We start from the raw sequence: 17,697 nt of genomic DNA, 5'->3' as shown, positions 1-17,697 counted from the left end.
TTCCACTTGCAGCTGACATTGTGGTGTGATCTCCTCCCTCCCTCTCTCCCTCCCTCCCTCCCCCCTCTTTCTTTCCTTCTCTCTCTCTCTCTTTCTCTCTCCCCCCTCTCTCTCCCTCCCCCTCTTTCTCCCTCTATTTCTCCCTCCCTCCTTCCCTTCCTTTTTTCTTTCTCTTGAGCTAAGGCAATACAGAAAGAATGCAATGGGCAATTTCATAAGTGACATTTTTGAGAACATTGGGGTCATCTTTTGACAGAACACGATTTTTTTTGAAGGTCAGGAAACTAATATTTTTCCTCCAGTGGATTTACTAAGGGAACCAACCACCCGGCCTTATTTTGTAGATAACACTCCCTGAGAAAAGTTGCTCTTTTTATTTACAGGGATTCTACTTTGCTTTGCATCTGTGTGGCTTGTATCTCACGCAAAGAAGAAATATCATTCCCGTAGAGCTCATTTTTCTCATGCCTTTACTGAAGAGCCGCTCTGATTTATCTGCTACTCCATAGCAGTGCAGAGCTTTACACAGATGTATATTATACTAACTACATTGCCTATGGATCTCTGCACCTTTCACTATGGTTTCTAAGAGCCTTACCTTCCCCAGTAAGAGAGGGTAAGGCTTTAAGGATCTCCCCTGGGCCCAGGCCAACTGAGCAATTGCATGGCAGTCCCTGGCAGAGTGAGGAAGAGGGCAGAGGGCCTCCTGGGCTCCCCGGGAATAGGGAAGACACACCAAGAGCTCATTTCAAGTAAAACTTAGTTAAAAATTTTGGAGGAAAACCAGTTATTTTTTAATGGAGGACAGAAGCAGGAATGTCCTTCCTTGGTGATGAGGCTTGGAATGAGTGGTTGTACATACATGGCAGTCTTTTCTGTGGAAGATCCCTGCCCACACAGGGTGGGGAGTAGGATTTGAAGCATGTCTGTTGTTTCCAGCTTATTCTATCTCTGATTACTCTACTGGTCCTGTAAATGCAGACTGGAAAAATAAAAGACCCATGTTCACTTTAGAAATTTTTTATTTTACAAAATGAGATTTCCTTGTAGGTGATTTCACTTGGTTTCAATCAACTATTGTTACTACTTTTAGGTATGTGTTCTGTCCCACTAGTGTGGATTCCACAGCCCCACAGCCTCCCCCCCCCCCCCCCCCCCGTCACTGTCACTAGATGGGAATCCCTAAGTGATCGGAGGCGAGTCACCTCTCACTGACTCACCTGTCGCTGGTGCCTCTATTCACATCCCATAAATGCTGCTACCTCCCATCCTTATACTGGCAACACTTTCAAGTGTTTGAGAAAGGCATTGTTGAATGCTTCTGGATTCTTATAGCAGATCAGTGGAAATTGCATATTGGACCATTCTTTCTGTTTGTAAGGAAAATAGGTCAAGTGATTGAAGCTTGATATCAATAGATAGTTGGCCCAATATAATTTTGTTTGAGATGTATTGCATTATTTTCCTCCATTGGTTATAAATTGAGAGTATTAATGGATATTTCTTTAATACCCTTTAAGCTCCTGTGTGGCTAAAATAATATTGAGAACAGTGTATCCAAAGAAGGGAGACACTCCACCTATTAACTTCCTTCAACCGCCCTCACATTCATTGAGCTTCATTGGCAGCCTTCTTTCCACACTGCCTCCAGGAACTTGCAGAGGACAGGTTGTAAGAGATACAATAACCCTTGTCTGCAGGCACTAGCACAGATGGGAAAGATAATCAGACTGTTTCTTTTTGAGAGATCTACATCATTTCCATGGAAGGACGGAAGGACAGAAGGACCAGGCAGTTCTGCTGGACTCAGACTGAAACCATTACTAACAGACACACTTCAGACAGATTTCATAATCACCAGACGTGTGTGGTACAAATGGTTATGGTGAGCTTCTGGGGCTCTCAAAAGACCACTAAAACTGTCTGGCTTAAACAGTACTGAAGTTTTGAAGTTGGAATTAAAAAGAATGATTCACTTTAATATTAAGGTTGCCACCAGAAAGTACTTCTTGGGTTTTCCAAAATCGATTTGCTCCATGGCCAACTGCAGTTCTCTCGAGAGACACCCCCAAGTCTCATCCTATGTGATTACTTGAGGTTTAGGGAGGGTATTGAATGACACGGTGTGAGTTTAACAGGAGTGACATTATCACATGATTACATTTCCCCCCACATAAAATAGTGAATGTCATGAAAGAAAATAACTCACCTTTTTTTGTTGCTGTTGTTTTTTTTAATTATTGTAAATTTATCTTTATTGTTGAAAGTATTACAGATGAATACATTTCCCCCCCTTTTTCTCCATTGACCCCCTCCACCCTGCACCCACCCCTCCCAGGCCTCCACTGCACTATTGTCTGTGTCCATGGGCTATGCATATATGCATACAAGTTTCCTGTTAATCTAAGATCTCACTTTTGAATGTTAACGTTCCTGAAAGTGAGTTTAATTTACAGGGTGACTTGACATTGTTATTATGAGGCTTCATTCAGAAGACTGGGGTGAAGACTAGAGAACTGAAACTTTCCTGAGAGCTTTCCTGATCAGTACTGCTCCCGGAGTAGACGTTGGGTACTGAGAAGTGGGGGCATCTCCTGCTGCCTCCAGCAGGTTCTCCCAGAGCAAGGCTGGTCCACTACCACCCAACATACTCCGGAGGCAAAGAACTGCAGGCTATTGGGATACATGCTCCCTTTCTCCCTGGGAGGCCTGAAACCCAATCACTGTTTTTTAATCCTTTAGTTTGTAAAAAATGTTTCAATTGCAGTCGATGTACACTGTTAGATTAGTTTCAAGTGTACAACATACTGATTCAACATTTCTATAACTTAAAAGTGATCACCCGGATAAGTCTAGTACCCATCTGACACCATACATAGTTATTACAGTATTATTGACTTTACTAGAGGCCCGGTGCACAAAATTCATGCAGGGAGGTGCAGGGGGTGGGGGCCGTCCCTCAGCCCAGCCTGCAACGACACCAGCATCCCTCGCCCCAGCCTCTGGCCCAAGTACCCTCCCCTCCCTTCGTGCAGCTGGGTCACAGACCCTGGGCTCGTGTTGCCAGGGCAACATTGCCAGCGTCGCACCCTAGCCACTATGGGTGCCGCCATCTTTGTCATGGAGTGATGGTTAATTTACATATTACTCTTTTATTAGTTAGGATTCCCTGGGCTGCCATTTACATCCCAGTGACTGTTTTTATGACTGGCAATCGCTGTTGTTTAATTCTTGAGTTTTTCTTTTAAACAAAGCTGCCCACATTCTCTTCAGTTACAAGTCCTGCTTTATGTGAGCGAAACCCAGTCTTCCCCAAGGGAAAGGCTCTGTTTTGGGCCTTAGCATGGCTGCCTGATGGAGCAGAAGTTGCAATAATTTGAACTTTAAAATAGCAGGATTTGTTAGAAGAATGAATTTTATGCTTCCCAGGAGTACATAGTCTAGCAGGATTTACAGGAACATGCCTAATTAATGTGAATGTCGTGTAGAATAATCTGTTGGAAGCACATGAAAAGATGCTCAACATCATTAGTCATTAGGGAAATGCAAATTAGACCACAGTGTCAGTGTGATACTTCTGGGAATGTACCAGAACATCGATAATTAAAGAAACTGACCATACCAAGTATTGGTGAGGACAGCTGGTGGGAATGCAAATGAAACAGTCACTTTTGAAAACAGTTTGGCAGTTTCTTAAAACATTAAAAAACACTTACTGTATGCTTGAGCCATCATACTCTTAAATTGAAGGTGGGGCAAAAGTAGGCTTACAGTTGTTCATATGGAAATTAATACAATAATAAATAAATACTAATAGAAGAATAAACTCTGTTTCACGTACTCACAAGTGTAAACCTACTTTTGCCCCAGCCTCTATTTATTCTAATCATGACAGCATGTCCATACAAAAAGTTGTACAAGGATTGCTCCTAGCAGCTTTATTTGTAACTAGAGGCCCGGTGCACGAAATTCGTGCACAGGTAGGGTCCCTAGGCCTGGCCAGCAAGCAGGGCCAATCAGGGCCTTCTGGCTGCTGGCCGAGGCCTTCCTTTGTTTCGCACTGCCCCCTGGTGGTCAACACACATCATAGCGAGCGATCGACTCCCAGTCTCCTGGTCAAACTCCTGTGGGGACACTTAGCATATTAGCCTTTTATATATATAGATAACCCCAAACTGGAAACAAATGTCCAATGAAAAGATAAGCAATTGCATTTATTTATTGGCTATGTCCATATAATGGAATGCCACTCAGCAATTGAAAGAATCAGCTATTAATATATGCAATGACATGGATAAGTCTCAAGAGAATTTTGCTGAGTTAAAGAAGTCAGATAAATAAGTGAGAGACTTGTGAATTGAATTAACATGGTAACAATGGGGATATAGGAAGGAGAGGAAGAACTTTTGCATTACTTTAAACTTATAATTGATGAGGTTTGATTATGGCATAGAGCTGGAGGGGTCATAGACTTTGCGGTCTTTCTCTAGCTTAAATATGTTTGTCTATGTGGAACATCACCTAGTTGGCAGTAAGGATTACATAAAACATGGTGATTAAGTATATAATAAATGATGAGCTAATTGCTTAATACTGATCCTGTGATAGCTCCAAAACCCCCCTCCCCCTGAAAAGAAACATCCAGTAGGCAAACTATCAATACTTGTTTGCTTAGGGAAAACAAACTTATATTTTGGCTTTCTAATGAAACAAGTATAGACAGCTAATAAAAGTGTAGTATTAGGTGATACCTCATTGTGATTTTAATTTGTATCTCTCTGATGATTAGTGACCTTGAGCATTTTTTCATGTCTATTGTCCATCTGTATGTCCTCTTTGGAGAAATGTCTATTTAGGTCTTTTGCCCATTTTTTAATTGGATTGTTTGTCTTTCTCTTATTGAGTTGTATGAGTTCTTCGTATATTTTGGAAATTAACCTTTATCAGATGTATCATTAGCAAATATGTTCTCCCACACCTTGGGTTCTCTTTGCATTTTGAGGATGGTTTCTTTTGCTGTGCAGAAGCTTTTCAGTTTGATGTAGTCCCATTTGTTTATTTTTCCCTTTGTATTAGTGAAAATTCTGCTATGTGAGATGTCTGTGATTTTACTGCTTATGTTTTCTTATAGGATTTTTATAGTTTCATGACTTATATTTAAGTCTTTTATCCATTTTGAGTTTATTCTTGTGTGTGGTATAAGCTGGTGGTCTAGTTTCATTCTTTTTGCATGTATCTGTCCAATTTTCCCTACACCATTTATTAAAGAGACTGTCTTTACTCCACTGCATGCTCTTGCCTCCTTTGTCAAATATTAATTGGCCATAATGGTGTGGGTTGATTTCTGGGGCCTCTGTTCTGTTCCATTGAACTTCATGCCTGTTCTTGTGCCAATACCAGGCTGTTTTGAATGCAACGGCTTTGGAGTATAGTTTGATATCACTATGATCCCTCCAACTTTGTTCCTCTTTCTCAAGATTGCTGTGGCTCTTTGGGGTCTTTTTCGGTTCCATATACAATTTTGGAATATTTTTCTAGTTCTGTGAAATATGCTGTTGGAATTTTAATAGGACTTGCATTGGATCTACAGATTGCTTTGGGTAGTATGAACAAATCAACACATGAAAAATGCTGTTAAGGATGTGGAGAAAAGGGAGCCCAGCACACTGCTGGCGGGAATGCAGACTGGTGCAGCCACTGTGGAGAACAGTATGGAGTTTCCTCAAAAAATTAAATATGGAACTGCCACTTGACCCAGTGGTCTGACTTCTAGAAATATATCCTAAGAATCCTGAAACACCAATCAGAAAGAATACATGCACCTCTATGTTCATACCAGCCCAATTTATAATAGCTAAGATCTGGAAACAGCCCAAGTACCTATAAGTAGATGAGTGGATAAAAAAAAGCTCTGGTACATTTACATAATGGAACATTATGTAGCTGTAAAAAAGAAGGATCTCTTACCCTTTGAGACAGCATGGATGGACTTGGAGAATCTTACGCTAAGCAAAATAAGCCCATCAGAGGAAGACAAACATCTCACTTATATGTGGAATCTAAAGAACAAAATAAATTGACAAACAAGATAGGATCACAGACATGGATGGAAGCATAAAACAGACTGACAGATCTCAGAGGGGAGATGGGAAGGAGGGTAGGTAGACATTTGTCAAATAAGCATATTTGCATAACCCATGGACACAGACAATAGACAGGTGAAGACCTGGGGGGTGCGTGAGACATGGGTGGGGGACATAGGGGGAAAATGAGGGACATCTATAATACTCTCAACAATAAAATAAAATTTAAAAAGAAAAACAGTATAGTGTTGGGGAGATAAAAATGAAGAAAACGTCACAGAAAAATGGGATTGCTAGAGCCAGTCTCATGGACAAGAGAGAGCAAAGGGTTGGGGGCAGAGAGACCAAAGAAGGAAGTAGAATCTACAGGATGCCTCAGGGGAAAAGAGCAGGAAACTGATTCGGAAAGCAGCCAACTTTATGGACATCTTGTTAATTTAATGCCTCTGTGATTCTGTCATATCTTAATTTGTATGGTTGGATTTACTTGGTCACCTGATCCAAAGTCTATAATTAATTGCAGCTCATCAGAGGTAGTGTCAATTGTGCTCAAGGGCACAGCTTCTGGAGATTATATTCCATCTCTCACCTTAACACCATGTAAGCTCTCTGGACATCTGTTTCCTTATCTGTAAAATGGTATCCCCATCGGTTCCTACCACTTAGAGTTGTTGTATTAATAAGAGATTAAAAGAAATTGTGCACAAGAAGTGCTGAGCATTGCTTCTAACCCATAGTAAGGGCGCATAGAAAACAGAGCCTATTCGTTCAGATCCCTCTTACCAGCAATGACTGCTTTTTCTGTGAAGTCAGCAGGGTTTTTCTTGTCTTGTTTCAGGCTTCGTGGATTTGACCCTCCATGATCAGGTCCACCTTTTGGAATGTGCATGGCTAGAGATCCTGATGATTGGTCTCGTCTGGCGCTCCATGGAGCACCCAGGGAAGCTCCTGTTTGCTCCTAACTTGCTGTTGGACAGGTGAGTGACCTGGCTATAGCTTGGGGGAGCACATCCTGTGTAATCCCCAGATTATTCCTGAAGCGCTTTCACTCAGTCCTCCAGGAAGCTTCCAAGAATCCGACCAGGTACGTTTACTCTACAAATGGGCAACTCTGGGTGATGGAGGCCAGTCAAGTTCACAGAGGTCTATGAATAACTTTCTGCTAGGCGTCTTTCTGGATCAGCTCTATTATTTCTAAACTATATGTGTATTTGCACTTACGTATTTATACTGAGTCCAGTATTTTCACGGCAGACATACCCAGAACCCGTTCGTATATATATGTATGTATATGTATAATGTGTGTACTAATAAGACTATGAATATTATTTTCTAACTCTGCCTTCACCTTGTGTTGTTATATAAAAGAAAGGATGACTAACCTTCCTTTAATTGAAATACGTTTTTGGCCCATGGACATCCAAACCACAATAGCCTTTCCATTTCCTTCTCCAATTTTCCCATCAGTAAATGAGGAAGTCTGACCAGAGTCCTGAAGGCCTCTTCCATTTCTGCCAATTCATGATAGTTACTTGTTTATTTTAGAAAATGAATTCGCTTTTCAAGTGTGCTGCCATATTTATCGTGTACCGTTTGGGTTGACTAGGGATGTGAGTCCCATGGTTCTTTGTTGTTTAGCCACTGCTCAGAGTAATAGAATTAGACACCATTCACTAGCAGCTCCCACTGGCCAAGTCCCTACCCAGCACCAGCTGCTGTGCTAAATGCTTTGCATACATGAGCTCATTTGATGATCATGGCACTTCTAGGAAGCTGTCCTTCACATGTTACCAGAATGGAAGCTAAGTTTCTGCATCTTGCAAAAAGCATTAAGCCAGTGAATGGTGGACCAGGGTTAGAACCCGAGCTCTGCCTGGCTCTGGCTTGCTCATATTGCATACTGTCCCATGCATGCGACCTCCACACCCTTTCCTGTCCAGCCATGCCTTCTGTGGTTTGCTGCTGCAGCCCTTTGTTTCCAGGTAGACCTTGTCTTTGTGGGGCACGTGGCCATTGGAATGGGAAAGGACCATCTCCTCCTTGTTTCCTGCTAACTTTCTCCCCCTCTGCTCAGCATTCCAAGACTGCCTGGTAGCCCAACCAAATGTCTAGAGACTTTGTGCATTCCTTCCCTTCAGAGTGCCACACCGCCTCCCCATGCCCTGTCCCTCTCTGGGCTTCCCGACACTGCCAGGCCCCATGGAGCAGAGTTACAGCAACATTTACTGGTATTTAAGTACCGGAGAACTGTATATGTTGACATCTGCATAGAAGTAGGGGAAAGATTAAGCCAGAAGTCAGATGGTTCTGTCAGCCGTGGATTACTGATGTTGCCAACAAAGGTTTTATGCTTTATCCATGATTAATTATTATGATGTCCTGTTCGGCCCTGGCAGGGTAGCTCAGTTAGTTGGTGTGTCATCCAATATGCAAGGTTGCAGGTTCAATCCCCAGTCAGGGCACATACAAGAATCAACCAATGATGCATAAATAAGTGGATCAACAAATCGATGTTTCTCTCTCTCTCTCTCTCTCTCTCTCTCTCTCTCTCTCTTTCTCAAAATTCCAGTTTTCACAATCCTTTGCAAATCCAGGTATTTGTGCCTTCCAAGGCTGTCAGAAGGATAGCATTTACCCCAGTCTTTCCTTGTAATGACTCAAATGCTAGTATTGGCAAGTGGGGTTAGTGATTATGGGCACATAAAAGCTCACTGGGTTGCCATTCCACATTGGTGCGCAGAAGACAGATTTTCTAGCTTGAGTCCATTTAGGAAGAATTATTGCTTGATGTACTCCCTGATGACAACCCATGATATCTTGATTCTGGTAGCTTATAACTTTCCTGTTAGTCATATGCTTGAAAGCTAATTTTATCTGCGCCATGCTTCGTCTACCCATGATTTCCAGTTCTCCCCTGTGTCCTGCAGCGGTGAGTTCTAAACACTCAATGTAGTCATCTCTTCCTGTGAAAACCAAGAATTTACGATTATTATAAGGCATAAATAAAGAACCCAGTGATTTCTCCTAATGTGTGTGTGTCTTTTACAAGAGGAAAGTTCAAGATAATAAGAAGGCCTGTGAAAGCAATCAGGAAATGGAGAAAACTTATTTTTCCATCCTAGCACCTAATTCTTTGGTGTGTTTTGGCACAGAAAACCAAAATCTGTCTGCTGTGGCGGCTCCGAATGCAGCTCTGCATTCGGTCCTGCTTGAGTGCTCACACTGGAAAGGCATAGGTGGAAAACACAAGCAAAAATGCTCAACTCAGATCGTTGCTCCTGGGGGCTCTGTTTTGGTGGGAACAAAGTTTGCTGTCGCTGGGAGGCAGATGTGATGTGAGAGGAAATAATGTAAATTGCCGGTCCGTAAGACCATCCAGTTTCCAGGGGACTAATTCTGTTCTGCAGGCACCATCAGGGCTAACGAATTCTGAGAAATATTTGTGGATTTCTCAGTAAAGGCAAAGCACTCTGGACCCCATTCACTCTCAGGGGAGGAAGAAAAAAACACCCTACCCATTTGAAAAGCAGGCTTAATTCAACAAGCAGAGTATTCCCTGCACCTCGTCTGGCCAGACGGTTGTTGATCTCGCTCTTGTCAGCACCCGGAGGCTCTGCCTGTGGGAATAGAATTGGACAACAGAAGTTCTTTGACTGTAGGCAGGGAGCAGGAGCAAGTTCCCTCCCCGAAGAGAAAAGCAGGTTGCTGCACTGCAAGGAATATTTTTCTTCTTCTTCTACAGAGCGGACTGTTTTCAGATGATAAATTCATTTTACATTTAAAAAGTCACTTTCTAGAAGAAAGAGCATTTTCATTTTATGTTATTTATTGTCATTATTTCAGAAAAATTGTGAATAAGAATTTTCAAATAAAAACCAAATTCCAGCAGTACTTTTATTGGCTTTTTTTGGTTTTGTTTTTGTCTTCTTTTTGTGTGTTTTTTTTTTGGAGGGGGAGGTATTTTAGAGAGAGAAGAAGGGAGAGGGAGAGAGAGAGAAACATCGATGCAAGAGTGGCACATTGATTAGGCTTCCACCTGCACACCCCCCACTGGGGATTGACCCCACAACCTGAGCATGTGTCCTGACCAGGAATCAAACCAGCATCCTTTTGGTGCATAGGATGCTGCCCAACCAACGAGCCACATCGGCCAGGGCTTGGCTTTTCTTTTTTAAATACATGGGGGGGGCGGGAGGAAGAAGAGGAATAGAGATATAGAAACCCATGAGAGAGAGACATCGATCTGCTGCCTCCTGCACACCACCTACAGAGGATAGAGCCCGCAACCCCGGCATGTGCCCTGACCAGGAATTGGACCGGTGACCTCTTGGCTCATGGGTTGATGCTCAACCACTGAACCACCTTGGCCTGGCGGCTTTTCTTTTTTAATTGACTGTGTGTGTGTGTGTGTGTGTGTGTGTGTGTGTGTGTAAAACTTGATGTAAATTCTTTGCAGATTTATTTACTTGGAAGAGTAAAAAAATAAAGTTCCAAAGTAAATTGATGAATTCAGAGACTGATCCATCCACAGGTTTCTCGGACATGAAGAGAAAGACCTCCCTGTATATTCCCTTTTCCGGTTTCCCCCTTTGAAAAATGCGTGCTACCCCCAAAGAGAGCATTGCAGTCGCTGAGGAAGCAGGTGGATGGGGGAGTGAGTGATTGTCCCAGTCAGCCCTGGGTAGAAGATACTTGAGTTACTTTAGTAGCTTTGCTGGAGTCCCTCCAGAACTCTCCGGAAGGGCTTCAGTTTGCCCCATTCATATCGCAAGAACCTTGTTCATAACCTCTTTTCATTCTACCTTATAGAAATGGACAGAAAAAAGAAAAATAAGGAAGCCAACATTTGTTTAACTTCTATAATGCTGGGTTATCGTCTATGCTTTCTGTATTTCATTCATTGCCTGAGAATACAGATAGCAAAGAGTGTTATTAGTTTATATTCCATTGGTTCTTTACAGTTCTGAGACCTTAACTACTCAATGGCAGATGCCAGTTGATTGATTCTTAGCATTCTGACAAATCTTGGGAATATGAAATTATAAACTGTAAGAAAAATCGAGGCCAAAAGAAGTGAGAAATTAGATAAACTGTCATTACTGCTTCCTCTGATTGAAAATGAATCAAAATATCTATTGGACTAAAAACCAACTGTATTGTACACTTTAAATGGGTGAATAATGTGCTATGTGAATTACATTAAGATATTAAACACACACACACAAACCACACACACATATTGGAATATCAGCAGAAATCAATTTTAACAAGAAGACCATCAATCATGAAAGCGCTTTTTTGCTGGAAAAACTAAAAAACAACAACATTCAAACCAAGGTTTCTCCCTAAAAACAAAAGCAATTAGGTAGCATTATTTTGTAAAGCTTGCTAAGCCACAAGGCTTTAACTCCTCAGGAGGAATAAGCCTGTAAACAGTAAGGATCCACTCAATACAAAATCACTCCAGAGGAAAAGGCCTAACTCCAACCACAGAATTAATCCTGTGTAAGAGGTTAATTTGACTTTCTTACATTTTTATACACCACACTATTTTTGTGTTTGCCCTATGTTATTCACAATAAGCCAACAGATTAATTTAAAATATAATCAGAACGATATTTTGACAGTTTAATTCTAAAATATCTTAATATTTTTTTCAGTCACACATGCTACACAGGGATAATCAAATAATCTACCCCTTCATAGCTGCTTTAATCAGAGCTATTTGTCCACATTGGCATTCTAAAGACCCTCCTTTGTTTTATTGAATGCCATCAAAATCCAATGATAAAGAGAGATGGCCACCTTCAAGTCTGTGTTAGTTAGGGTTCAGTTTAAGTCAACTCAATAGTATTGGATACCATCATCTCTAGGATCCTGCATGATACTGAAGGATATGAAAAAAGAGATGTGTAAGAGGCAGACCTGTCCTCAGGGAATTTACTGTCTAGTGCTAAAGTAATATTAGTATACAAATGAGTGCAAACAAAATCAAGCCTGCACCATACCTATACCCATTAATGTCTGGTTTATCTTCCTCTATCACTTCATTTTTTTAAAATTGAGCTATAGCCTTAGCCAGTGTTCTCAGTGGTTAGAGCATTGGCCCATAGACCAAAGGGTTTTGGGTTAGATTACTGGTCAAGGGCATGTACCTGGTTGCAGGTTCGATCCCTAGCCCCGGCCTGTCAGGGCACATGTGGGAGGCAACCAATTGATGCATCTCCCTCCCTCCCTCCCTTCCTTTCACTCTCTCTAAAAATCAATGGAAAAAATATCCTTGGATGAGGATTAACAAAATCTAAAAAAAATAAATAAAAAATAAAATAAAGCGAGATATAATTGATATACAACATTATATTAGTTTCAGGTGTACAACATCAGTATAAAGAAAATCCAGCCATTTGCAACAACATGGATGAACCTTGAGGGCATTATGCTAGTGAAATAAGTCAGACAGAGAACACCATTAGGACCTCACTTATATGTGGAATCTGAAAACAAAACAAAATGAACTCAAACACAGAGAACAGATTGGTGGTTGACAGAGACGGGGTGGGCGAAATAGGTGAAAATGCCTTTTCATTTTGTTGATTTTCTTTATTGTGCAGAGGCTTTCCAGTTTCACGTAGTTCCACTTGTTTGTTTCTGCTGGTGTGGCCTTTGCTTCTGTGTCAAACTCAAAACATCATTGCCAAGACCAATGTCAAGGAGCTCGCTGCCTTGGTTTGCTTCTAGGAGCCTCATGGTCTAGTCTTTAATCAGTTTTGAGTAAGTTTTGTGAATTGTATTAGATAGTGGCCTAGGTTTCTTTTTCTTTCCTTTTCTCTCTTTCTTTTTTTGCATATGGCTGTCCAATTGTCTGAACACCATTTACTAAAGAGACTATCCTTTCTCCATTGTATATTCTTGGCTCCTCTGTAGTAAATGAATTGACAAGATGAGGGTTTAGTTTTGGGCTCTCTATTCTGTTCCATTGATCTGTGTGCCTGTTTTTATGCCAATACTATTCTATTTTGTGTATTGTAGCTTTGTAATAGTAATCAAAGCGATTGGTTGTGAGTGTTATGTCTCCCTGAGCATGATGCCTCCAGCTTTGTTCTTCTTTCTAAGCTTGCTTTGGCCGTTCAGTGTCTTTTGTGGTTCAATATAAATTTCAGTGTTATTTCTTCTACTTTTGTGAAAAATGCCATTGGAATTCTGATGATTCTATAGGCATTTTTTAAGTCACTAAGTAGCCTTGTTTATATTTTACTTGTGTTCTTGTTTTTATCAAATTGAAAGGAGATGTAAAAAGCACACTTTCAGTTTATTTTTGGTTTTATGCCAAAACAGAGAATTAGTTTTTTAATTCATTTAAACATTTACCGTCCACCGTTGGCACAGATTCTAAGTCCATCATGACTTTGTAGGACCAAACATGTTATGATGAGAAGAGATTGCTGCATCCCCCTGAGAAGGAAAGGGCTTCTCTTGTGTCTCCAAATTTGATCAGAACCAACTTAATGCCCTGTGCAGGCGAGACTGCAACTGCTCCACCTGCGCCTCTGAGGAGAGCGAGCCTGAGGGAACACATAAGTCAGTGCGGATGGGGGCGTGGAGTTCAGGTTTCAAGATCTGTGTTCTTGAAAGGATCACAAAGATACAGATAAGAATTGGGAAGACGGGAGAAAGACCAGGTGTTGGGAAAATCTGATGAGTTTTTCCTTATACAAGATGGGCTTACGGTACAGGGAGAACATACTGAACACTATGTCCAGCAGAAGCTGGAGCTCAGAAAAGAGATGTAGCTAAAATCTGGAAAGAAAAGATTTGAATCATCTCCATAATTTAAAGAGTGTGAAGTAAATGTGATAAGTAGGCAGTGGAGAAAGAGGCACCTGAAGGGCTGAGGAAAGACCTCTTAGATGGTTGACCTGCAGGAGTTATAAGTAGAAATGAATCCCAGCCTGGGGTTAAGGTAGAGTTTGTTTGAGACATAGAAGCACAAAATATCTGGTTCCAAGGAAGGGTTAATTTACAGAAGAAGAAAGTTAGTGAATTATGCGGAATACTGTGGAGAGGTGGGCAGGAGTAAGAAGGAATGGATTTGTTAATAAGGGGATTATTGTTGTCCCTAAAAAGAACATGTTTAGTAATAGGTGGGGGAGGGGGAGAGTGTAAATGTGTTAAATGAAAGCATCATGTATGAAAAAGGAAATAGGCAGGGAAAACCAGAGAAAGGAAAGACAAAGTAGCTTTTCGAGATGTTCAGTAGCGAAAAAGCAGTGGAGTGCTAGTCACTGAGAGCAGCAGCAGCAAGGGGAAGGGAAGCCCTAGTTCCATCCTGTGATATCCAGGGAGAGTTTTTGTAGTGGCTTTATGGGCTGTGGATCTTTGTCTATTCAGTGTGCACCAATCAAGTGATCTGCTATCCTTTGTAGATGCTTAAGTTGCTCCATCTTTGACTAAGGAGAGTCCCTTCATGCCGACTCCCGTGCCATTTGGATATAAGCCATTAGCGTTTGGTGCCTCCTTGCTGAAGAGCACAGTGCCATCTCCCACCCCTCATGCTGTCAACTTCCTGCCCCAGAGCTGGAACTAACCATTTATGCAAGGGGCACACATTCATTTCAGAGAAACTGGCATTTAGAACTCAATCTTGGCATTAGTGTGTCCACTGTTTTAGAGTTGCCATAGTTCTTGGCTTTTTAATGGGTTAAATTACGATATAAACACCTTTAAAACAAAAAGGTAGCTCTAGCCTGTTTGGCTGAGTGGATAGAGCATTAGCCTGCGAACTGAAGGGTCCCGAGTTTGATTCTGGTCAAGGCCACATGTCTGGGCTGCGGTCTTGATCCCCAGTAGGGAGTTTGCAGGAGGCAACCGATCAATGATTCTCTCTCAGTATTGCTGTTTCTATCTCTCTCTCCCTCTCCTTTCCCCTCTGATGTCAATGAAAATATATTAAAAACAAATAAACGCAAAAAGGTATATATTATTTCGTACTGACATTTCCAGTTCAAACCTTGGTTTCTAACAATATAATTGCTCATTTGATTATCTTCCATTGTGTAAAAACATTTAAACAATAATAATAAAAGTCTTTCTACTAACAAGTAGACCATTAAATATAGTTGAAGATTTAAATAGCTCTATTTGTCTTTCAATTCTATTCCACTGAGAATGGAAAATCAAAATATTGTGTTCTTCAGACACTTGAAATAACCCTTCTCTCTGTGGTTATGTCACCAACTTGATGAAGAATAAGAATCATTCTTTCTAACTTGCTTTCCATTTTTGTATTTTTCATTTAAGTTTTTTCAGTATGTAAAACATTTGTTTCCAAAGTCAAAACTTTATAACCAGGCATATTCAAAGAGTCTAACTTTCATTACTACCCTCTCCATTGGATGCCCCCTATAATGTCAAATTTGAATGAAGATTGGCTATATATGGTAGATATACGTATGTGTGAATATTTGTATATAGTCATATCCACCCACCCCATATACAAAAGTAATTACTATATATTATATTCTACATATTGTCTCGAAGGTTATTACATGCATGTGTATAAAGATATCCCTTATTCCTTTTTGTGATTATTTTATATTTCATTGGGGGGAATTCCTTATTGATGGGCATCTGTTCAAATCTTTCTTTGTCTTTTAGAAGTCTTTCCAAGTATCCTTAAATAGTATATTTTGCATGTATTTTCAAGACTATACATAGATATTACATATGTAGTATAAATATATATCTTATCTGTAGTAATTGATATTTGCATGTCATTTTTATAGATAACTACTTTACTAGATCTTTATTACTTAGTTTTCTCATTAATTTGAGGGTTCCTTAATACACAGTCATGTCATCTGCAAACAGACTGTTTTACTTCTTCCTTTCTATTACTAAGCATCTAAATGTATTTTCTAACCTAATTGTATTGAGTGATACCCCTAATACATTATTAAAAAAGTCACAAATAGTGGGCACTATTGTTTCTGTATACTCATGTTACAAGAATTTCGATGGATGTCTGTATGACTAGGGTTTTGTTTTTTATTGAGAATGAAGATTATCTTTATTTTTTCCATCAAAATTCATAAGAAAGTTTGTCACCTCTAATTCAATTTTTAGTGTTAACTCTATAATTAAATATGTTTAATGTCTGCCTACTCAGCCATATGCTAATGTCTCTCTCTCTCTCTCTCTCTCTCTCTCTCTCTCTCTCTCTCTCTCTCTCTCTCTCTCCCTCTCGTCTGGAGCTTCTTTTATTAGAAGAGGTTCATGAGGACACTTTTTTTTTTTAGCCTAAATGTTTCTAAATGTGTCTATGTCCTTATGTGGAAAGTTTGCCTGTATACAAAATTATTGGCTCACCTTTTTTCTCAAGTATTTTTAAGCGATTAATGCACTTTTTTTTTTAGCATGAAATGTTGCTGTCAAGAACTTGGATGGCAGTCTGGCTTTCTTTCTCTTACTAGTGACTTTTGTATGAGTGCCTGCAGGTTCATTTTCTTCATAGACTTAAATTTCAGTAATGTTACTAAGCTATGTCTCTGTGTTGACCATATTAGGTCAATTTTTTCAGGTAAATTGTATATCTTTTGAATGCATAGACTGAAATATCTTGATTTATAGTTTTAAACAATTATTTGCTACATTTCTGTGATTTTATTCTTCAGGTGCCCACTTGCATACACTAAGGACACCTTTTACCTGTACTTTGTATTTATGACTTTTTCTGAAACCCTTTTGTTCTTTCCCTTTACACTTTCTTCTTACATCCTTTATCCTTCCTACCATGCCGTTCATTGAGTCTGTTCGGTGTTAGAGCCTGTCTGTTTCAGTCCATGTTTCTGAATATTTTTCCTTAAAATTCAAATTTATTTCTAAAAGTCTCAGTTCCTATTTTACTCTTTTATGTTGCCTGATCATGTCATTTCTGAAAATTCTTTTTCTAAAATGTGCAAATCTTCAAAGCTTTGTAATTCATTTGGAAATATTAGTCCATAGCTCCCATCTGCTTTGTAGAGAGCAGTTCCTCGAAGAGCTGAATTGTCAGAGCAGACGCAAATAAATCACAGATCTCATTCACACCGAGTTTTTACTAACGACTAGGAAAGGAATAAGACTAAAAATGGGCACAAATAAACAGCGCCTCCCTCGCTGGAAGGACTCGATCATTGGATGGAACTTCTAAGAGACCCCTTTTCTTCACTAAGATGCATTTTGATTTTTTGAGCTATAGACGATTGCTAAATATATATGATAAACGTTCACTCAGAGGAAGCAGTTCTTATATTTTGTTAAACATGCATATAGAAAGCCTATGAGATTAATTTTCATTCTTTGGCAGCTGTGTTTCATAAAATAAAAAATTCAAGGATTTTTTGTTTTGTTTTGTTTTGATTTTTACCATGAGCAATTTAGACAGATTGATATAACCAGTTAAAAACATTTTTAGATCGCAGACAAGTAAAAGCTAAAGCAGTTCACCAGCACCAAAACAGTATTATAAGAAATCTGAAAGGGACTTAAGAAAAAATATGAAAAATCAAATGGCAATAACTACATACCTATCAATAATTACTTTAAATGTAAATAGATTAAATGCTTCAATCAAAAG

General features: G+C 40.0%; 1 protein-coding gene across 5 annotated transcripts in view; it reads left to right on the top strand.

Annotated features, from left to right (window-relative positions):
* ESR1 (estrogen receptor 1) overlaps positions 1 to 17,697 on the top strand; it is a 332,293-nt gene that overhangs the window by 268,056 nt on the left and 46,540 nt on the right. For all 5 annotated transcript variants that reach the window (XM_059700044.1, XM_059700045.1, XM_059700046.1 and 2 more), the window contains one exon: positions 6,922 to 7,060. In XM_059700044.1, the coding sequence (XP_059556027.1) occupies positions 6,922 to 7,060 (139 nt within the window). The remainder of the gene's footprint in view (positions 1 to 6,921; positions 7,061 to 17,697) is intronic.

This window comes from Myotis daubentonii, chromosome 6 (genome assembly GCF_963259705.1).
Source record: "Myotis daubentonii chromosome 6, mMyoDau2.1, whole genome shotgun sequence".
Lineage (NCBI taxonomy): Eukaryota > Metazoa > Chordata > Mammalia > Chiroptera > Vespertilionidae > Myotis > Myotis daubentonii.
Note: the sequence above shows the minus strand (reverse complement) of the source record. Positions and strands in the feature narration are given on the sequence as shown.